The following is a 24,591-nucleotide window of genomic DNA, read 5'->3' as shown; positions in this document are numbered from 1 at the left end:
CAAAATGTTTTTCTTCACTTGATGCAATGAGGCCATTTCTAGCTTTAAATAAAATAATATTTCCTGACATCGATACATGAACCCCTACATTTGATGGATTTTCTACTACAGAAACAGGCAATATCATATTAGATTAAGGCTGAACATACTGTTTCACTTTCTTTGCACAAGTGTTCAGAGAAGCAAATAAGCGAACTGACTAGTGGTAGCATTTCTAGTTCTATGAGGGTAATCCCAAAAGTAAGGTCTCCTATTTTTTTATAAGTATAGAACTCTGGTTGTGTGGCAGTTGGTCACACTGTTATGAAGAGTGCTTCAAGTGCTGTGTGTAAACATGCACATGCAGTGCTGAGGCGCTCAAATCTTGGCTTGGCAGCTGTCGAGATTGGAGCTCCCATTGGATGTTACTACCAAGTGCAAACTGTGCACAGTTATTCAGTTTTTGAGTGCAAAGTGCACTGCACCAATTGAAATCCATTGCCAATTGACAGAAGTGTATGTTGAGTTGTGCATGGATGTCAAAAATGTTTGTAAATGGTGTAGAGAGTTTTCAGCAGGTCATACTGAAATTCACAATGAACAAAGGAGCGGGAGACCATCAATTTCTGAGGAGACAGTGTTGAAGGTTGAGCAAAGCATATGTGAAAATCGGCAGATCACCCTGGATTAAATCCACACATTGGTTTCTGAGGTTTCTCAAAGCACTGCTCACAGAATTTTAATGGAAACATTGAACTACAGGAAGGTCAGGAAGGTGTGTGCAAGATGGGTGCCACGCATGCTGACTGAGGACCACATGCGGCAATGAGTTGATGCTTCCTGTGCATTTCTTCACCATCTTGCTGCAGAAACATTTGATTGTGAAATTTTTCACAGTGATTCACTCAGTGCCCTTACTGTAAGGCTACTTTCATTTTTATACACATCATTTCCTGCTCCAATTACAACACATTTAAGACCTTGCTTTACTTCATTTTCACAGTTTTTCAGCAGTTCCCATATTGGGGCAGCAGGCTTTGTGAATTGACGTATTTTACAATCTGACGACATATCTGACATGACTGTGGTCTGTCGCTTTCATGACTGGTTGATAATATATTCATTCTTTTTTCTTCACTGTGTATTTTGTTTTATATCCTGTTTTTTCAAATGTTGTGCTGACAGAATTTTATGTCAAATGATATGTGATAGTAACAAGCTTCAACTGACAACTTTTTGCTCAATGGGTCTTTCTCAACAGTTTCCTGCCACACTGATATTTTCTTCCACGTTTTTCAATTGACTGAATTTAAAACATCATATTTATTCATTAATGGGACTTGGAAATCATTTCTATAGAAAACAGTGTGAAAGAATTTATTGGCCTAAAGTACATATTCTCTTGTTCACAGTTTTGTGTTTCTGTGGAAACATTCACATACTGAACAAAACTTTTCAGCATTTGATCATACTGTCTGATTTTACTTAGGTCATTTTGCAGTTTTTCTCTCACATTTATTTCAAGTCTAGCACTACAGATTTCCAAAACAGCTACACAACTGTTATACTCAGTTCTATAGTTTCTTCAATTTTTACCCAGTTTTATTTTTACAAAATAACGTAAATAATAGCATTTATAGTCACTTTAATGTTCTGACACCTTCTATCACTTCTTTTTCACACAGTAGGCAATTTACTGATGGAATGACTGATATTTACAGAGCAATTTATTACTACATCTATATGTGCTGCCATCTGCACTCTCCTGGATAGTGATAAGACATTTATGACATCCATTCATGACAATGGTCCAAATCAGGAGTAATCCTGATCCCTTCATGACAATGGTCCAAATCAGAAGTAATCCTGATCCCTTCTGAACTCATGGAATGGCATGTGTGAGATATGTATTGGTACCCAGCCACATCCACACATTTCTATTATGGTCATTTGGTGTCAGACAAATGCTGCAGCCACTTGTGATCAGAACTCAACTCAACAGATCCAGGTTCCATACTAGGTGTTCTCTTCCTCACCTTCTTGCACCACGAATGCTGGGGTTTGTACTGTTGTCTGGATGCCTGTTGCATCTTGCATGTTGACAATACTGCCCTCCAAATTGCTTCCAAAATGAAAGTCTACAGTTCTGTCATATTCTCCCACATATTGAACAAGTACACAAGCTACATTGTCCCACTTGGAGACACAGTACTCTCTGCTCTACTGCACAGAGAATGTAGTTCAAATGGCTCTGAGCACTATGGGACTCAACTTCTGAGGTCATCAGTCCCCTACAACTTAGAACTACTTAAACCTAACTAACCTAAGGACATCACACACATCCATGCCCAAGGCAGGATTTGAACCTGCGACCGTAGCAGTCGCATGGTTCCGGACTGTGCGCCTAGAACTGCGAGGCCACCACGGCCGGCACAGAGAATGTGAATTACTTTTACTTCCACTATGCAGTTGCTGTAAATAGTGATTTCTTGTGGTAAAAAAAGTATTAAGAATGCTGTAGAATGTACTAAGTACTGTGCTTTCAATTTATAATTATTGAGAAATAAGTTTCAGGTTAAAAAAGCTCAAACATGTAACTCATGGGCATCTTGAATATCTTCTTTTGAGACATTTATTAATGACATTTTTGCAACTAATGTGAAACAAAATACTTCAATGATGAGCCCTTCAATGTCACTGCCAGTGAATATCATTTGTTTTAATTTAAAACAGCCAGTATTTTCCATACATGGGCAAATAATTTTAAGAAGCATAATAGTCCTCAACATTTTTTTTCTCTCAACAGTAATTCTGATTAGATCTAAATCTTCAAAACAGCCATGGATTACTCACTGAATAAAGGTAACTTGTAGTAGAAATCAGTCACATAGAGCTCTGATGTTGATGCTTTAGCTCATTACTACATTTGCTGTGAAATAATAAAGACTGTAATCCAGACATATTATAAGAAAAAGATACCCATATAATTTAACAAAAGAAGACAATAAAGATTATAATGATGTAAGAAAGTGATATAATAGAGAAGAAGAGGAGCAGAAAGTTTTAAGAGCATAAATACTCTGGCAACATGCAAGTCTAGCATTGCCAAATTTTTCAACAAGCATTTTATACATATTACTGGAGAGATGATGTCATCAGACCATGGACAAAAAACCAGTCCTTGATCATGCAAGCTGTGTGTGCAGGAGTCCTTTCATATTGGTATACAGTATCAGCACTGGGGAACAAATATTGTACTGTGAGATGGACCTGATCAGATAAAATGGTGACATAATCCTTGCCAGTAATGTGACCATGTAGAGTAACCATGTGGCCCATAGAATACCATGATATGGCTGCCAAAATTGTCACTAAACCACCTACATGTTTCACTTTTGGGATGTAAACCTGACAAGAAGTTGGAAACACTCTGCAGCAAGTCTCATCCAACCAAACAGCTTTCTTCCATTGCTCTATAATCCAAGTTTTGTGACTTCAGCAATACATTCTCCTTTAGTGGGCATTTGCATCACTGAGTGGTGGTTTTGGAATTCGAACTCATCCTGCAATTCTTTGCTTCTGGAGCTCCCTTCATGTTTTTTGGTGCTGACAGGGTTCACAAGAGCAATATTCAGTTTTACAGTGACTTTTGCAGCTGTCATCCTATTTATTCATTGTCACAGTCCCCTCTGATGGCCATGTCAGAATCACTCAACACACACTTTCATTCATGTTGTGATGCTGTTTCTCTGCTTTACCTAAATATGTTATAAATCTTTGATAAGGTGCCACTTGAAACACCAAACATTTCAGCTTCCTTGGTTATGGAAGCACCCACCTTATGAACACCAATAATTTTCACACATTCAAAAGCACTTAGCTTTCACAAAATGCACTCACACCTATACAGAACACACTTCTGACAATGACTGACACTTGTGACACATTCAGGACAGCACAGTTGCTATTTGTAGTCAACTACAGCATCACAATCTACAGCCTTGCCTAGAATCTGCATCTACATTCAAACATGCATCTCATTCAGTGTTTCCATAGATTAGATTAGATTAATACTTGTTCCATAGATCATGAATACGACACTTCGTAATGATGTGGAACGTGTCAGGTTAATAAAAGATGTCTGTACAAGAAATTACATTACACAAAATATTGCATGACACTAATGATTAAGTTTTTTTTTTTTTTTTTTTTTTTTTTTTTTTTTTTTTTTTTTTTTTTACTTAGTTTATATCTAAAAATTCAGCCAATGAGTAGAAGGAGTTGTCATCTAGAAATTCTTTTAATTTATTTTTAAATGTTAGTTGGCTATCTGTCAGGCTTTTGATGCTGTTTGGTAGGTGCCCAAAGACTTTTGTGGCAGCATAATTTACCCCTTTCTGTGCCAAAGTCAGATTTAACCCTGCATAGTGAAGATCATCCTTTCTCCTGGTGTTATAGGTATGCACACTGCTATTACTTTTGAATTGGGTTGGATTATTATCAACAAATTTCATAAGGGAATATATATACTGTGAGGTTACTGTGAGGATCCCTAGATCCTTAAATAGATGTCTGCAGGATGACCGTGGGTGGGCTCCAGCAATTATTCTGATTACACGTTTTTGTGCAATGAATACTTTTCTACTCAACGATGAATTACCCCAGAATATGATGCCATACGAAAGCAGTGAATGAAAGTAGGCATAGTAAGCTAATTTACTGAGATTCTTATCACCAAAATTTGCAATAACCCTAATAGCATACGTAGCTGAACTCAGACGTTTCAGCAGACCATCAATGTGTTGCTTCCAGTTTAACCTCTCGTCAATGGACACACCTAAAAATTTTGAAAATTCTACCTTAGCTACAGACTTCTGTTCAAATTCTATATTTATTACTGGAGTTGTGCCATTTACTGTACGGAACTGTATATACTGTGTTTTATCAAAATTTAAAGAGAGTCCGTTTGCTGAGAACCACTTAATAATTTTGTGAAAAACATCATTTACAATTACATCACTTAGTTCTTGGTTTTTGGATGTTATTACTATACTTGTATCATCAGCAAAAATAACTAACTTTGCATCTTCATCAATGTGGAATGGTAAGTCATTAATGTATATCAAGACAGTAAAGGACCTAAGACCGAACCCTGTGGGACCCCGTGCTTGATAGCACCCCAGTTTGAGGAATCAGCTGTTGTTTTAACATTACACGAACCACTTATTTCAACTTTCTGCATTCTTCCAGTTAAGTATGAATTAAACCATTTGTCCACTGCCCCACTCAAACCATAATGATTTAGCTTATCTAAAAGAATTCCATGATTTACACAATCAAAGGCCTTTGAGAGATCACAAAAAATACCAATGGGTGATGTCCGGTTATTCAGAGCATTTAATATTTGATCAGTGAAAGCATATATAGCATTTTCTGTTGAAAAGCCTTTCTGAAAACCAAACTGACATTTTGTTAGTACTTTATTTTTACAAATATGGGAGGCTACTCTTGAATACATTACTTTCTCAAAAATTTTTGATAGAGCTGTCAGAAGAGAGATTGGGTGGTAGTTGTTGACATCCGACGTATCCCCCTTTTTATGCAATGGTTTTACAATGGCATATTTCAGTCTATCAGGGAAAACACCCTGCTCCAAAGAGCTATTACATACGTGGCTGAGAATCCTACTTATCTGTGGGGAACAAGCTTTAAGTACTTTGCTGGAAATGCCATCAATTCTGTAAGAGCTTTTACTTTTCAGTGAGTTTATTATTTTACTGATTTCAGAGGGAGAGGTTGGTGGAATTACAGTTGTTTCAAACTGCGTAGGTATGGCCTCTTCTATTAAATTGCCTCTTCTAGTGAAGATCTAGATCCTATTTTCTCCACAACATTTAAAAAATGATTATTCAAAATATTTTCAATTTCTGATTGTTTGTTAGTGCACTTGTCATTCAGTTTTATTGCACTAAAGTCTTCCTGTGCTCTTGGTTGCCCTGTTTCCCTTTCAATAATATTCCAAATTGCTTTAATTTTATTATCAGAGTTACTGATCTCAGACATGATACACATGCTTCTGGACTTTTTAATAACTTTTCTTAGTACCGCACAATAGTTTTTATAATATTGAATAATTTCGGGGTCAGTACTTCCTCTTGCTGTTAGATACAGTTCTCTTTTACGGTTGCAAGATATTCTTATTCCTTTAGTTAGCCAAGGTTTTTTATATGTTTTCTTGGAATTATGTTTAACTATTTTCTTGGGAAAACAATTTTCAAATACCCTTAAAAATGTATTGTGAAATAAGTTATATTTCAAGTTTGCATCGGGTTCCTTATACACTTCATCCCAGTCTAGCTGCTGTAGGCTTTCCCTAAAGTTTGCAATATTTATATTGTTAATTGAACGCACTGCTTTGAAAGTCTGATTTATTATACTGCATGGAGCTATATCATGTACATTTTTGTTCAACCCCTGTGGATTAATAGCAATAGAATAGTCAGAAGTTTCATTCCCTAAAGTCATACATGACCACATTTTGAGGTAACTAATCAAGAAAACCTAAAGTTTTTTGAGTCTTGAACTGTCTAATACAAATGATTTGTTGTGTTGATTCAAGAATGTTCTGCCTATTCAAGAAATTGCAAACGGTTACCAATGATTCTCATAATATTTCCATTTAATGAAATTTATCACAAACAACATACATCTTATTTCACACAACAGCTCAGTTCATGGTATCAGTACTAGGATCAGTAATAATCTACAAAAAGATTTATTGATGTCTGTCACCTTGTCACAAAGCCACCCCTTTGTATCTTTCTATGAATTTTATGGGATTTATTATGCATTTTTTTCACTCCATGTGGTGAGCTGCTGGCGGAAGGTTGCATTGCAGCTCATCCTGATATTGCTGTGCTAGGCACAGTTCCCACAGTTGGATACTGCTAGTGAAGTAAGTCTGCAAACTTTCACGCAGTAGCCACCAATAGAAAGAGCAGGAAGATGTCATGTGAAGGACCAAGTGTTGCAGGCAGATAATGAAACTGAGAACAGCTCTCTGAAGAGCTCTCTCTGCCACAAGCCAATGGCCTGACAGCATGCTTCCTCTCCTCACTCCTCAATGTCCTAGCACAAATGACTCCACCAAGCTACCAGTCACCTAGCCTCCCTTTTCCCAGTTGTGCCTTATGAACAATGTACACTGAATGACATGAGTTCTAAATTTCCATTATTCCTGTTATTATTTCAAGTTGCCCTGCTGGATGCCCACCCTGTTGCCACCTTCAGTCATTCCTGCACAAATTAGCGTCAGAATTGGGACCTGACCCACATTTTGGTCTAGAATTAACCCGTTTTACAGATAGATGCCACAATACTTATTCTGATATCACAGTTGGAATTGTGTAATTGTGGTGAGTTCCTGTCTGTCACTGGTCATGAGCAGAAGCTGATGCCACACAAGAGCAAAGTATTTCTGTATTGCATCATTCAGTGAGGCAGTGGACTTTGTGAGAGCTACTAGCTGGGATAGAGAGTGTGCCTCAGAACCAGTTGGCATCACACTGCACCACACGGCTGGCACCACCCCCATGTTGTTGTATCACTGCAGCTTCACCACCAAGGCTGCCCACCTGTAGCTGCTGCCTTTTTGGCATCCTGGGACGAGAAGAGTGCCATCCTGTACATGCAGCACACTCATCAACGCCCAGTGAGGAGGGCAGAGTGTGCAAGTGAACTACATTAGGTTGGTATGGCCCACCGACCATTGCTGCCACCCAGAGGTGGCACCCACAGCTAATTACCAGCTGCCACCACCACCCCATCCACTACTGAACTACCAGACCTACCGGCCTGCCCGCTACCTGCTGGAGCCACCCTAAGGCCAGCGTTCAGTGATGTAGGACATGCTGCACCTGCCCTTACTTCTTCAAAGCCTGAGAATCCTATGTTCAATGCTCGGCAGTGCCTTGCTGCCACCTTCTTAAGGGCCCTGTCTGTGATGCTGGTGGGCATTTGTCATTTCCGCTCCACTGACACTGCCACCCATGCAATCATTATGTGGGTGCCGCATACTCACAGCCATAGGCCATGTGTGCCCGCATTTTCTCTTTGCACACCATCCCACTGCCATCCACATCTTATGCTGCTCTCCAAGCACCGCATCTTGCTAAGATTTATGCATGAGTTTCTATTTACAAGGTGAGTCAAGAGGAAAGTTACATGCATTGACAGGTGATACTACTGTTGATTCTGAACAAAAAACTTCTAATAAACATTTGCCCTTTTGTTAACCATCTCCAGGTAAACCATGAAAATAGCTAGGAGTGGGAAAGCTGGTTCAAATGGTTCAAATGGCTCTGAGCGCTATGCGACTCAACTGCTGTGGTCATTAGTCCCCTAGAACTTAGAACTACTTAAACCTAACTAACCTAAGGACATCACACACATCCATGCCCGAAGCAGGATTCGAACCTGCGACCGTAGAACCTGCGTGCCTAGAACCGCGAGACCACTGCGGCCGGCTGGGAAAGCTGCAGGTGATGTTAAATTAAGATACTGTTATGTTATGGTTTGTTTAATTGGGTACATTTCCCTACACGAGATGTTCAAACAGTCCACTGTCAACTTCAGTGCATGTTGCTGTTCTTGTAGACAGGAGTTGTGTCGCCAATTAGAGCTCAGCTTTGCATTCCTTTACCTGGGAACAAACATGTAAAATATGAGCGAGAAGTCCTTCTCTTGTGTCCATTCTGCACTTGCAGACATCGCTCTTCAGCCACCCCCACAAATGGTAATCCAGTGGGGTAAGATTGGGTGATCTCAGTGGCCAAGCAATGACTCCACAGTGGCTGATCCAATGACCAGGATACATTGTTTTGAGATTCTGTGTCATTGGCCATATGGAATGTGTAGGAGCCCTGTCATGGTAAAAGGACATACAAACCCATGCTGCCAAAGGGATATCCTCCATGTATTCTGGCAAAACATTTTGAAGAAACTCAAGATATCATGATCCTGTAACATGGTTATCTAAAACAACTGGATCGATGAGTTGCTTGTCAATAATACTGCACCACAATTTGACTGAGAAATGTTGTTGAAAATTCATTTCCATAGTAGCATGCACTTTTTCATTTGCCTGTACATGAGAATTGTGCATATTGTTGATTTTGTTGTGGGTAAATGTTGACTCATCAGTGAACAGAATACGTAGAATTAATCACTCATTGGCAATGATCCATTGACAGAATTCTTGCCAGATGGCAGCATCTCTCTTATGCAGATGTTGTACTCTCTGCCGATGAAAGGGATACAGGCTATGCTCGTGTACTGGGCCTATCACTCAGGTTTGCGGAATACCAAGTTGAGCAGCAATCCTTCTAAAGCTAGTAGTAGGGTTGCAGTCCATTACTTGAAGAATGTTCTCAACTTCATTAAGAGTTTGTTGTATAGACAATTCAGAGACAACATTTATGCTTGGAAGTGTACCACACTCACACAGTCTGTGAAACACCCTGCTAAACACCCTGATATCTGGCACTCTGCAATTTGGAAATCATTGTTGGTATTCTTGCACAGCAGCTCTGGAATTTCCATTGGACAAACCATAGACAAACACCATGTCAGCATATTCTGCATGTGTGAAGATCCATGGCATTTTCACTACAAAAAACTTTATTCATTGTTCATGTAACAACACTGTAGTACCGTGCACTACAACAAGCACTGTTGATTGAGACTAGTATCACCCTTCAAAGCATGTAACTTTCCTCCTAACTCACCCTGAATAACAGAGAGTATTTGTTTTCAAGAGTGGTATGTCATGCTAGAACAATTTAGAGCTGTGTGTTTTAGGTACTGTAGATCATCCTGGACCCCATACTAGGGGAACAAAACCTGAGAATGGTACTGAGGAAACTATCAAGGCTGAACTCTGGACTAGCAATTTTAGACAGTGGTGATTGCAGGCCACTGTGATGAAAACTGGATTTAATGTCCAGACAAATTTTGAGAAACACAGGGAAGCTGAAGTTCATGTGGTTGCCTCCCCTCTCCCATTATAAGCAGTCTTCCAGCCATTGCCCTAAGTGGAATTAGGGCAGGAAGACTGGATGTGGATATATCGATATTTTTGCAAAACAATCATGACGAGGCCACTTTTGTGTGCGGTCACATACTTTTTTATTATGTTTGGTAGAAATAAAATCATCAGAGGATGCACATAATTATGTTGAGTCAGTTGTCATCATGAATAATGCTGACAGTTTTGACATCCTAGCAAAAGGCCTAGCAGAGTGGTACACAGACAAATCAACAGCCCACTATTACAGGGCCAAGTTGTTTCTGCCCCGACAGAAGTAATAAAGGAAATTTTTTTAGAAGTATGTTGATCAGATGAGATCTATTTCTTGCTGAACCTGTACTCTTGGCGGGGATGCCACATGTAATGAGGTACTCCTAGGGAAGAAGATCAAGATGGGAGCTATAGGCATGTTTATTTGTGACATTAATCTGCAAGTTGGAGAAGAAGTTAAATGAGCTTCTCCTACATTACTCCATGAGGCAGTCCATTTGGCATTTTTGCATGAAGAAGCAGGAATATGTGTTGCTGACCCTATTCAGAATAATAAGTCACAAACCAGGACTAATGACAAGAGTGACTGTGGACAATGTAAGGAAGTTGGCCACATGGATGATAACAGCAGTGACAGAATATAGCATCCAGGAGATGATGAAGTGGGTACGCATAGCCCCCCACCCCCACTTCTTTTCCGCCATGACCCACCCAACCCCAAGCTTTTGTTTACTTCGAATGGACACAGGTAACACTGAAAAATGTTGTGTTTTCCATGTCATGTGGTATCACTAGCTCGTGGCCTATTATTTATTGACACTCCAGTTTGGTGTTTACCTATCATGTTGTTTTATTAACTCCAGTTGTCATTAGCTGCAGGCCATCTTGCTTCTATGGCTCTTTATATAGGTTTACGACAACCACAAGTTGCTGCATGTGCCAGTATGATCATTATGAATAGTGTGACCTAAGCCCTCCCCTTGCCCCCCCCCCTCTCTCCACTCACACTGCCTGAATTCTGTTTAACGCAAGGCATACATGGGGATGCAACCTATCATGGCTATCTGTATCAGAATGATTGCCATCCACTTGTACTTCCCTGAGATCCCTGGTATTGATTACAGATGGAGTAGACTACTAAGAAACAGTGCACAATGCTGTGAACTGAATCAGTAGTTGAGTCCTGTCTTTACCTGTCTGTTGCAGACATCATGCAGTGACAAGTGTACCCACCCTTCCTTTTCCTCTCTCCCTCCTATGTGCCTGAGAAGCAAGTGTGGAGTCTGGCCAGCCCTTGCACTTTCCCCTCTCTCCCTCCCTACATGCATAATGGGCGCCACTGGTGGTCATTATTCAAGGATATGAAATCCTCTTTGCCCCTCTCTGGGGTTGTGACCTGCCTCGTTAAAGTGTTTATTAGGATCTCATAGTTGAGCATGGCATGACCTATACCAGCCTGGAAGCACCACTAATGGATAACAAGCTATCCCTGAGTTAAAGGTGTTGATTATTGCAGAGTAGAAGTTAGGTAAACAATGGAACACATTATATTAAACAATCTTCTTTATCATTTTCATTATATCAATTGTTACACTGATTGATGCTGCCTGTGGAGTAAATGCTTATCACCTACATCAATCTTTCAAGAAGACTCCAGATGTAACATGTCTTGACTTCATGAAATCATTAAAGAAGCTACTAACATATCTCCTTATGACATGCTGACTGCAGAAAAAAAATCATCCAAAGGAACTTATTATTTCAGTCAGATGCTTACTGCAGAGATCAGATGAAGAACATCCATGAATTCATACTCTTTGGGAAGCATTTCAAATAAGGAAAGCCTGTAACTTTCGCCTTCCAAAACTGAAGAGGAAGACCACATATCCTTGTCAACAGTTTGGACATACAATATGTCTTGAACATGCACAGAAAATGGGTAAAATGGGCTTTGAAACAAAGAGATAAGAGAGTTTTTCTTCATACAGTCACAAACTTCAATCTAAAGTTTAAAATGCCCCATTTTTCTCAATATGTATTATTTTTATCTTAATAATAACTAATTGTGTCATTAAAGTAGTTTTGAGCAAAGATGAAAAACACTTATTTAAAATAAATTCCCAAGTTCTGACAGATCATGGCATGTTATACATGAAAAATATTAGACATGTTAGTTGTCTGCACCCAGTGTGGTTTGGATTCATGGTTCAGTCCCCACATTGTAAGCTTAGGTCCCAATATTTTTTCATTATTTTCTCCTTTCATGAGTCAATGTATCCTTAAATACTCTGGTTTATGAAGTTGATTGATTTTGTGCTATATGCCTACTCATGATTGAGTATATTCTTCTGGTCTGTACCCATCATTGAGAGTTTTTGAGTTTTCTCACTCATAGTATACTTAGGCTCTGAATTTCTCCTCTCCTCTTTCGAAAATTTTGAAGATATGATTTTATAGATATAAACTTGCAATTTGTAATTCTAGTAATTTACCTTGTCTCTGCATTTATTTCTGTAGTTCAGTGCTCTAATGTTGAAGTTCTGACATTGTATCACTTGTCTTGTGACAGAATGTTCCACAGATCTGAAAATCTGAATACCATGTCCTGATATATGTAGAAATTATGCCTTATATAGTAGATATTTTTCTTAAGTCACAAAAGATTGTAATCACATTGTTTACAAATTTTGTGAGGGGGGATATTATAGTAAGGGAAAACCTCCTCTAGCAGTACTTTTCCTCAACAGGAGTTATCGATACCAAAAATATTTTTGAATTTTGTATAGGTTAATATTATTTTTTGTAAAAGAATTTCATATGATTTTGTATTCAATGTATTATATTTCAGGCTAAACTCCATAAAAAGAAATTACTTTACTTTTGTTGTTACAATCAATATGTACTAACTCTGTATTTACAATGAAAATTAGTTTTATTTTAGAAACATTTGACATTGTGAAATATTTGGCACATTTAAAATTTCTATTATTAATTACACAATATAACACTATTTATTATGTTAATTTCTGGATTCATTAATAAAATGATAACATAAATTAATAGAAATTCATTTGTCAAGAAAATTAAGAAACCATTTGGAATGTTGTTAGTACCACAGAGTGAAGTAGTAGTGGGCGTGTCTCTGATGTGGTCAGACGTGTTTTTATTTTTCAGAAGAACAATGTAATTTTCAGCTTCATTAACGTGGAACTTGTAAAGACAGTGTGATATAGAGAAATGTGAGAGAATGAAATTTTGAGTAAAACAAAAAATACAGCACAGGCTTACTTCAGCATTATTTACGTCAATTGGAACCACGGAAACCTATAATGTCAAAAATTTCAGTTTCAAGAATCAGCACCTAGATGTGAAGAACTGGAGCCAAGTATGAGAAATGAAGATAAGTAAAAAGTTTATTGTAAATCTTACTCCTTTCAAAAATTATTAAAAGAGTTAACCAGAAAGACAGTGACAATCTACAAATGATGTGAGTGAGGGGCAGATTACAACACCTGTGGACTATTGTGTTACTATAAAGAAACTTCTAAATTAATAGCTTCTAGAGATTTAAGGTACGTATGTAAGTACAAGATACTGAAGATGTGCACAATATAAACATCTACTTTCAGTGTTCTACATGATGAATGTTACAGGAAATAATTTACTTCCCGTATTGGTTCAAAACCAAATGGCTCTGAGCACTATGAGACTTAACTTCTGAGGTCATCAGTCCCTTAGAACTTAGAACTACTTAAACAAAACTAACCTAAGGACATCACACATATCCATGCCTGAGGCAGGATTTGAACCTGCGACGGAGCGGTCGCACGGTTCCAAACTGAAGCACCTAGAACTGCTCGGCCACTGCGGCCAGCCCCGTACTGGTATCTCAGTGTTCATTTCAAATGTGAAATAATAAACAATGCTCCACCAGATACTGTTATATAGTTAAATAAATCTAGGTGGATTAATACTGAACTGTTAAACAATATAATTCAGGAATTTGTTAGATACAACAGGTGTTTCATGAAAAATGATTTAATTTTCATCCTTGACAATCATACATCATCTGTAATTAGAAACTATTCACTTAGTAATGGGGGTGATATTACAGAAATAACCATCCACCAAATTGTGGTCATAAGTTGCACAACAATTGTGCAGTAGATATATGAGTGTCACAATAAGCCAGGAACCCCAATGACAATACTTTATCATTTTCATCTAGGTGGGCATCATAGCCTCGATAAATATTAAGGAGATTATTCTGCCAGCCTGTGTTTTAAATTACCTTATTTGCAAGAATTTCAGGCATTACCCATTCTCAAGCGTATCTATAGCAACAGATGATAATGTTGTTGGTTTGTGGGGTGCCCAACATCGCGGTCATCAGCACCTGTACAAGTTCCCAATCTTTCCAGTTCTAATTTCACCACTTCCTGAATGATGATGAAATGATGAGAACAACACAAACACCCAGCCCCTGGGTGGAGACAGTCCCTGACTCACCCAGGAATCGATCCTGGGACATTGTGATCCAGAGGTAGCAACGCTAGCCACTAGACCACAAGCTGTGGACATAGTAGCACGTATGGATGACAAAGCAAGCAATATTTTTGATGCAATGAGGACAATATAACCACATCTGTTGGTACAGATGTACTTGAGCATAGGCTGTCCCCAAAATTAGTACAAATAAAGTTGTCTGAAATACAGCAGTACATGCAAATATATGTACCATCATTACAAAATACTGCTAAATTGTCATTCATTTAGTATTTCATTTAACTTTATTATTCACAGTATAGCTTTCAGGCTGCTGAAACACTTGATTTATGGTTATATTTACAGCTTTACTGTAAACCACATGTACTTCAAAATTTGACCAAGGTAATAACTATATGTTTCAAGATAGCTTAATTGAAACTTCTCATTTTCTTCATTCAGGCAATTATTTCTCTTTTTCCAAATAGTTGATGTTTCATAATTTTTATTCAAAATTATCATACTCTGGTCTGATCCAAACTTAGTATCTCATTCTTTCCAAAATCCAGGGCTATATTTTCATAGCCATGATTTCTCTGGTTACAAAAATGTATAATTTTAATAAAATAACATTATTTTATGACATATCCTAATAGTAAAATTTAACTTTCCAAAAAATTCGTGGTGGTTTTTGGAATTCTCAGTGCACATTAAAACTTCCAAATTATAAAATAGAAACTACAGTATTGCCATTTTATGATTTTAAAGCTTAGGACTAATCAAGATAAATTCATTGCCCAATTTGTTTTTGTATTCTTTCCCTTTCCAGTGTTTCCCACTTTTTTATTTCTGTATTATGCACATCTCTATATACAAGTACCACACAGTCAGCTGGAGGTAAGTATTCAGTCAGTTGAAACACTGTGTTTGTCTGTTCAAGTTATTATGTTATTAGTCAGTCCGTAGAAAAAATTCAGTCAGTAAAAACTATGTCATTCATTTGTGTTAGAGTAGTCAAGATGTCAGTATTTGATACTTGCAAAATTTTGTGAGTCTGTTCAGAGTGAATATAGCTTACAGGGCTGATCTTGCAAAGTCCATGTTAATACAGTACAAGAAAGTAGATTACTGGCTGTCTAGCAATAATAAATGTGAAGTGAATGAAAAAGTAAATTTATTCAACAGTGCTGTGTTCATTTATTTAAAACTGCTTATAATATCAAATAATATAGGGAGAAGATTTGTGAAGAGGGACATAAAGGGACTTAAGAGGAACAAAAAGAGGTTATTAATGTTACAAATCATAAATGAACAGTAAATTAACTAAATTATTCAGGAAAGCTTAAGACTGGAAAAATTCAAGAGAAGCTACCAAAGTACTCTGGATACAGTAGATGCTAATGTTTTAGTAAAAAATTGGACTTTTATGTCTCCACTGAGGCCATGATTTGTTGCAAACTGCTGAAAACACCACAACCCAAAGTCTAAATAAATAAGTTCTCAGAAGTTCTGGGGCTATTCAAAAGCAAAAGACGCATCAGACGGCAAGGAATAACAGAGAAAAAGATTTAAGTCACATTATCACTGATATGGCAGAGAATGAATGTTATGCTAGAAAATAAAAAACAGAAATAATTAAAGTGAAACTAAAGGGAAAAATAAACAGAGAAATCATTACAACATTTCAAATGTCAGAGTTCATTAGAACAAGAGGAAATTAAAATATCACACCATTCCATACGATGATACCGATTGTTGAATGCATCTGGTTTTAAAAACCAGGAGTAAATATTAGTGGAATTTCAAGGAAAGATGAGAATAATGTCAGATTTTGGCTTAAAAAGATTTTGCCAGTAACTTTGAAAACAGTTGCCTAAAACAGAGTGGAATTCAAATGTCATCACCTTTGTTTTCCCTTGTGTTCCAGATGATGCTTCAGTAAATGGACATATTATTTAAATGGTTATGGAGATAAAAATTTGTAATCCAAACTACAATCAACTGTGAAAAAAATTGGGGTATGTCTGGTTTTACAGTGTATGAATGTTAACTAAGAATCAGTTAAAATACATGAAAAACTATAAGTCAAGAAACTGAAATCTGATAACCACTCTGTCAAAAAATTTTCTCTCACTACGGCTCATCCTCCCCTAATGATAAAAATATCTCTGTAAATGTAACAGTGAACACACTTACTTTTTCTCATTGCTATGCCATAGCCTTTGTTATCAAGTTTATCTCCGACTTGGGTCAGATCACAGTTACGTTCAATAACATATTCAATTGAAGTTGACTCCATAAAGAATGCATAGTTTGAATTTTTTACTTTTTCCACACCCTCGTCGTTGTCTTTTGTCAACACACCTGGTGTATTAATCATTGTGTTGTACATTCGTCGATATATTTCATCTTCAGAATCCTGTAAATAGTAATTGCACTGATATCAATGGAGATAACCAAAGATTGCATACCTGTATTCACCATTCATCATGTTCCTTAAATTTCATCAAAAAAGAGAAACGTCACTATACTGTTTAATTTGTTTCATGTCAAACTAGGTAAATTCAATGAACGTAATTAGAAAGAAGCTGCTTTGGAAAAAATAGTACCCTTCAGTCATGCTAAATAGCTCTTTATTTATTATATTATATTGGTATTTTTCAATGAAAATAGTTACTTATCGCTCTAAACACTGGTCCTTTATACAGTAGGATACTACTTGTCATGCAGCTTTTCAGCTCACTGTTACTTGCCATGTAGCTGATAGAGCTCAATTCTTGAATCTGGTAATTCCAATTTTTTGTAGAAAGAATGACAGAGGACACGTATTTTAATATTTTATAGGACTGGCTGAATTTGTCAGTTTATTGCTTTATGTTATGGGGCTTGATGAATACCTTTGCACCAGAGTAGATAACTCCACTCTGAACACCAGACAAGGATGCAAAGTATACATAAAACGTGTTTTTGTGTATTTTTGTGTGATTGTGTGCATCTCAGTTCAGCTGAAACTGGTTTTTATTGCCATCAACAAAAAACCATTATGGATTAAATGTATTGGCCAGTCAGTTTAAAAATTCCCAGATCTTTAGAATAGTTATATACTTCACAAAATGTGCTTACTGCTAACTTCTCTTGAATGAACACTTCTCACTGTATATACTCTACATGTACTGCTTCACAAGACAGTTCCATATGACAACAAGGTACGAAAATATCCAAAATAAGCCAACACTCTTGCCTTTTTATTAGCACAATGAGAGGTGCTTCTAGGGGCAAAAAGTTTGAACTGAGCTTCTTAGTTAGGTTTTCTAGGCATTGACTACATTTTATATTGTTATCCAACTGTTCCCCAAGGAAAAATATTAGAAAAACTGATGAAGCACCAAATCAACAAATATCTAAATGACCATAATTTACTAAACAGAAATCAGCATGGCTTCAAAGCATGTAAAAATACCGAAACAGCAGTAATGTGCTACACTGAACAAATAACCAAAAATCTAGAAAAAGATTATAGTGTAGCAAGAGTAATTGCTACCAACAACTGCTGATAAAGTGCTAAATTACATCAACTCTTGGTTCAATGCAAACAGGTTGACATTGAATGTAAATAAAACAAATTATATGCAGTTTGGGAAAAGATGTCAAAATGTAAATCTAGATCTGGTGTGGGGTGACAAAGCCTTAGACAGAGTGACATCCACAAAATTGCTGGGGATTCATGTGGATGAAAACTTAAATTTTAATGACCACGTAATAAAACTTGCACAGAAATGTAATTCAGCCTGTCTTGCCCTCAGAATTATTGCAAATGTTTGTACCTCAGAGGATGCCAGAATTGCATATTTCGGCTATTTTCAATCTCTTGCCACACACGGAATAATGTTTTGGGGTTCCACAACAGTTCGCCTAAAACAAATTTTTTTGTTGCAGAAGAGGGCTATCCGAATAATAACTCACAGTCATCCACAGACACACTGCAAACCCATATTCAAAAAGTGTAGAATTCTTAATATACCATCATTATACATGTACAAATTTGTATTGTATGTCAGGACCCACATTGCAGATTTTCAGACAAATGCCGTCTTTCGTAACTACAATACCCGTAATAGTGCAGCACTCCATACTCAGTGAACAAAAAGAACGAATACACAAAGGCATGTGAGCCATATCCAAGCAAAACTGTGCAACACACTGCCAGTCAACATCAGGCAGTTAGAAGATGATAAGAAATTTAAAACAGAATTTAAAAAATTCTAGTAGAACAATGTTTTTATTCTGTAAATGACTATGTAGGTCAATAAATTTTTTCTGATGATATTTATAAAGGCAAAATGGAAAATACTTTATCTGTACCTAATCATTCATTACCTAATCATTCATTACATTTACATACTTAAGGGACAGCTGTTGTGTGATGTAAATATATACTTAAGCAGTGTTGTGTATATAAGGACTTGCTGTTTAGGGGGGACAAACTTAAGTCTTAGCAAAAACATACTATGCATTTAAAATAACAAGCAGGGATGTATATAGGCTATATTAATTTCATTGTATTATTATTAACTTCATTGTATTATTTTGTTTTGTACTTTTTTATGTATATATTGTTTGTGTCCCATTTCTTTAAAATGGCTTACATGTACCCTTGACAAGATCCATACAATATATATTGTCAATGAATAGGTAAATAAAATAAATAAATGTAAGACAGGGTATTTCACTTACAATAAGACCATTATGTCTGCTACAAATACTAACAGATCATAATATAAGTGTTTGTGAGATGAAGAAAAACCTTTAGGCCTTTTCAGTTGCCATTTTAAGACATAACAAGCTGGAACTACTCCAATTGTTATGACTCTGAGTTCTGATAATAACTTTTTTTTTTTACTTATTTTTCAAATACTGTACATTTTCTAAAGCAGTATACAAGTGATAAGTATTCAGATATTTCAGAACCTTAACTAAGCTCTTCTCCACTTAGATTTATTATTCAAAGCATTACAGTCAATGCGCTGATTCTTCTCATGTCTGTAACTTTCATGAGAGCTTTACATATCAAAAGTTGGGCCTAATTCAAAATGGTGCCATAGTTTGTGTTGAGAAATATTTAATGAGCCAATCTGTGTATTTAAATAAATTAACATACACCATTAAAAAGATAGGCAGTCCAACTTTTCAGAAACATCTTCCAGTTTCCACAAAACTAATTAACTTATGAAATAATTAATGACTAAGTTCCAAACCATTGTAATTTTCCATTGAATATTTTGAGTCTACACTTGATAGGTTCCAAACTTCAACATTGTACTGTTGTTGTCAAAATAGTTATGAGGAAGATGTCTTACTTTACTAACTGATTAAATAGCTAGTTAAGAATTTGCATAATTTATAATAATATTAAATATTTTTAAAAATAGCAACCATACTCATAAACAGGTTACTTCCAACACAGATGCATAAATGGATTTATAAATGTTTCTAACTTCCTAACCAATAACATATTTCATACAACATATTTCTGCCTTAGCATATAGTCAATTTGGATTAGGAAAATTTAACCTAGCAGTTTTTCAAACAATTATGTAATTTCCAAAATAGGAATTTGTATGAACATCAGTCTTTAAAAAGCCAATCACGCCTCTCACCTCCCCCCCCCCCCCAAAAAAAAAAAAAAAGAAATGAAAAAATAGTCAGTCAGAGCTCAAATGTGAATATACTAACATTTCTGGAAGAATCCTAGGCATGCTAGCAATCACAAAGCATATGTGTACAACCTATCTAGCCATTATAGTGCTAATACCTCTTTGTAAAATTTTACATTAACGTCTGTAGTCAGAATTAACTTGGGCAACATCTATGTAGTGGAAAGTCTGTGACTGGCAACCATTGACATAACATCTATGTGACAGTATTACATATTCATGAAAGTATGTGTCAAATAACTACCACTTTATATCTGAATTTTTGCAATGATTATTTTACACATTGACTGTTTCAGTTACATGACTTAATTGAAAACATTATTGTGTGCACTGTTTTATTCATCATGCTACCACTGTGTAAGGTGTTCACTGATTATTATGTCACTCCAATGAGACAGCGTTACAAAGATTATGTATGGAGATAGAACTGTGGAAATTTCGACCTATATAAGACATCTGAATGTGAAACTGGACCTGGTCTTGCATTTGCAGTGTTAAAGATGTGAAACGAACCACTTAACTGTAAAAGCTGACTACTGCCCATTATTTGCATGATCCTTGAACACAGTTTTTGACTATTTTACCAAGATGTTGAGGTATGAGACACTAAGGACTTGAGAATGTAAGCTTGTAGGAAATAGTACCAATCTGAGCAGTGGTTGCTAAGAGTGGACCCTTGATTAGTACGCTAATGTCATTACCAATATTAGTTACTGAACCACCCTTTAAAGTCATTGGATTATAAGACACATAAGCTAAGAGCAAGACTGGGACAAGCACACACTGTTTTCCTTTAGTCTGAGGTTAGTTTCTGGCCTGTGGCAGAGTCTGACAATGAAGCCAACTTGATTTTCTGTTATGGAGGTAAATCCCCACCCTTGCAAGACTGTTGAAATTAATGTTATCATATTTTAGTTTGTCAATTAGAATTATGTGATTCATACATTGAAAAGTTTTGACATGCTCACAAAATGGAGCAACAGGATAATTATTTATTTCCATTCTATCATAATTTCAATTGTAATGTCTTCCATTGCCTTCTCTGCAGAGACACTTTTACAAAAGTCAAACTTTGAGATAATTAAGATATTCTGCTTGGTTAAATGAAGACATACTCTCTCATTGGCCTGTTTCTCAAACTCTTCTGAAAAGACTGGATGAAGTGAGAGAGGCCTGTAAATAGAGGTGGTTTAATTAGCTGCAGTTTTATAGATGAATGTTACATCAATAAATACAGCCAGGATCATTGATTGATTACAAATGTAGTTTACAGATAATCCTATTAATTCAGGACCAGATTTTAATATTTTGCTAGAAACACCACCAAAGCCAACAGAATTACTACTTATTAGTGACACAATCACTTTTCTAATTTCCTTAGAAGCTGTATCTTTGACATTAATGTTTAATGGTGGAAGATACAGTGTCTTCACAAGTAAATCTAATCCAAATAGTATAAATCTGATCCATCTGTATTTTGTTGTTTATTTGTGGGTACAATGTTTGCTGCCACTAAGAAGAAGTGGCCAATGATTTGAAAGTCTCAGATTTTCTGGCAGCTCAGTTTCATCTCGGTTGTATGTTTCTTGTTTAAGAATATTGCAAATTACTTTATCAGTTTCTTGGAGTGCTTTAGTCTTTGAATATAGTGCCTAAGTTTCATTTTTATGGTGACAGAGTGAAGGATTTTTACAATAGACATGGTAATGGAGATTCAGCTCTTGATATCTCAATTTGGCAGAGCTGTCCGTTCTTAATAGAAGACCCTTTAATCCTGTGTGTTATCCATTCATTATCAATACTACTGTCTATTAGCTTGCACATATTTTTCACACTCTTTGTTCCATGAACGAATACTACTGAATTCCTCAAGAAGTACAACATGTGATAATCATAATACATATAAAAATGTATGCTAATCCCCATTTCACACATTGTAAATGAAATAATCCTCACAGGTGTGGAATAAGTCTAAAACTAAAACATATTTGCATTCAAAATATGATGACAAGCTTAGTACTAAACATATATACACTCCTGGAAATTGAAATAAGAACACCGTGAATTCATTGTTCCAGGAAGGGGAAACTTTATTGACACATTCCTGGGGTCAGATACATCACATGATCACACTGACAGAACCACAGGCACATAGACACAGGCAACAGAGCATGCACAATGTCGGCACTAGTACAGTGTATATCCACCTTTCGCAGCAATGCAGGCTGCTATTCTCCCATGGAGACGATCGTAGAGATGCTGGATGTAGTCCTGTGGAACGGCTTGCCATGCCATTTCCACCTGGAGCCTCAGTTGGACCAGCGTTCGTGCTGGACGTGCAGACCGCGTGAGACGATGCTTCATCCAGTCCCAAACATGCTCAATGGGGGACAGATCTGGACATCTTGCTGGCCAGGGTAGTTGACTTACACCTTCTAGAGCACGTTGGGTGGCACGGGATACATGCGGACGTGCATTGTCCTGTTGGAACAGCAAGTTTCCTTGCCGGTCTAGGAATGGTAGAACGATGGGTTCGATGACAGTTTGGATGTACCGTGCACTATTCAGTGTCCCCTCGATGATCACCAGAGGTGTACGGCCAGTGTAGGAGATCGCTCCCCACACCATGATGCCGGGTGTTGGGCCTGTGTGCCTCGGTCGTATGCAGTCCTGATTGTGGCGCTCACCTGCACGGCACCAAACACGCATACGACCATCATTGGCACCAAGGCAGAAGCGACTCTCATCGCTGAAGACGACACATCTCCATTCGTCCCTCCATTCACACCTGTCGCAACACCACTGGAGGCGGGCTGCACGATGTTGGGGCGTGAACGGAAGATGGCCTAACGGTGTGCGGGACCGTAGCCCAGCTTCATGGAGACGGTTGCGAATGGTCCTCGCCGATACCCCAGGAGCAACAGTGTCCCTAATTTGCTGGGAAGTGGCGATGCGGTCCCCTACAGCACTGCGTACGATCCTATGGTCTTGGCGTGCATCCGTGCGTCACTGCGGTCCGGTCCCAGGTCGACGGGCACGTGCACCTTCCGCCGACCACTGGCAACAACATCGATGTACTGTGGAGACCTCACGCCCCACGTGTTGAGCAATTCGGCGGTACGTCCACCCGGCCTCCCGCATGCCCACTATACGCCCTCGCTCAATGTCCGTCAACTGCACATACGGTTCACATCCACGCTGTCGCGGCATGCTACCAGTGTTAAAGACTGCAATGGAGCTCCGTATGCCACGGCAAACTGGCTGACACTGACGGCGGCGGTGCACAAATGCTGCGCATCTAGCGCCATTCGACGGCCAACACCGTGGTTCCTGGTGTGTCCGCTGTGCCGTGCGTGTGATTGTTGCTTGTACAGCCCTCTCGCAGTGTCCGGAGCAAGTATGGTGGGTCTGACACACCCGTGTCAATGTGTTCTTTTTTCCGTTTCTAGGAGTGTATGTACAATACACTGAGACATGTATGATAATTATTAGTCTATTGTAGCCATCCTCCCAAGAACCATGGAACCTGCCATTGGTGGGGAGCCTTATGTGCCAAAGTGATACAGATAGCCATACCATAGGTGCAATGACGATGGAGGGGTATCTGTTGAGAGGCCAGACAAACACGTGGTGCCTTAAGAGGGGCAGCAGTCTTTTCAGTAGTTGGAGGGGCAACAGCCTGGATGATTGACTGATCCGGCCTTGAAACGTCATCCAAAACAGCCTTGCTGTGCTGGTACTGTGAATGGCTGAAAGCAAGGGGAAACTACAGTGGAATGTCAGATCCCTAAATTGAGCAGGTAGGTTAGAAAATTTAAAAGCTGTAATGGATAGGTTACAGTTAGATATAGTGGTGATTAGTGAAATTCGGTGGCAGGAGGAGCAAGACTACTGGTCAGGTGAAAACGGGGCTATAAACACAAAATCAAATAATGGTAATGCAGGAATATGTTTCATAATGAAGAAAAAAAATAGGAATGCAGATAAACTACTACAAACAGCATAGTGAATGCATTATTGTAGCCAAGATAGACACAAAGCCCACACCTACCACAGTAGTACACGTTTATATGTCAACTAGCTCTACAGATGATGAAGAGGTTGAAAAAATGTATGATGCGATAAAAGAAATTATTCAGATAGTTAAGCGAGACAAAAATTTAATAGTCATGGGGGATTCAAATGTGATTGTAGCAAAGGGAAGAGAAAGGAAAACAGTAGGTGAATATGGATTGGGAGTAAGGAATGAAAGGGAAGCTGCCTGGTAGAATTTTGCACAGAGCATAACTTAATCATAGCTAACACTTGGTTTAAGGATCATGAAAGAAGGTTGCA

The 24,591-nt window shown here is 37.7% G+C and overlaps 1 protein-coding gene across 3 annotated transcripts in view; it reads right to left on the bottom strand.

Annotated features, from left to right (window-relative positions):
- LOC126298678 (glutamate receptor ionotropic, kainate 2-like) overlaps window positions 1-24,591 on the bottom strand; it is a 397,907-nt gene that overhangs the window by 46,969 nt on the left and 326,347 nt on the right. For all 3 annotated transcript variants that reach the window (XM_049990109.1, XM_049990111.1, XM_049990110.1), the window contains one exon: window positions 16,739-16,961. In XM_049990109.1, the coding sequence (XP_049846066.1) occupies window positions 16,739-16,961 (223 nt within the window). The remainder of the gene's footprint in view (window positions 1-16,738; window positions 16,962-24,591) is intronic.

This window comes from Schistocerca gregaria, chromosome X (assembly GCF_023897955.1).
Source record: "Schistocerca gregaria isolate iqSchGreg1 chromosome X, iqSchGreg1.2, whole genome shotgun sequence".
NCBI lineage: Eukaryota > Metazoa > Arthropoda > Insecta > Orthoptera > Acrididae > Schistocerca > Schistocerca gregaria.
Note: the sequence above shows the minus strand (reverse complement) of the source record. Positions and strands in the feature narration are given on the sequence as shown.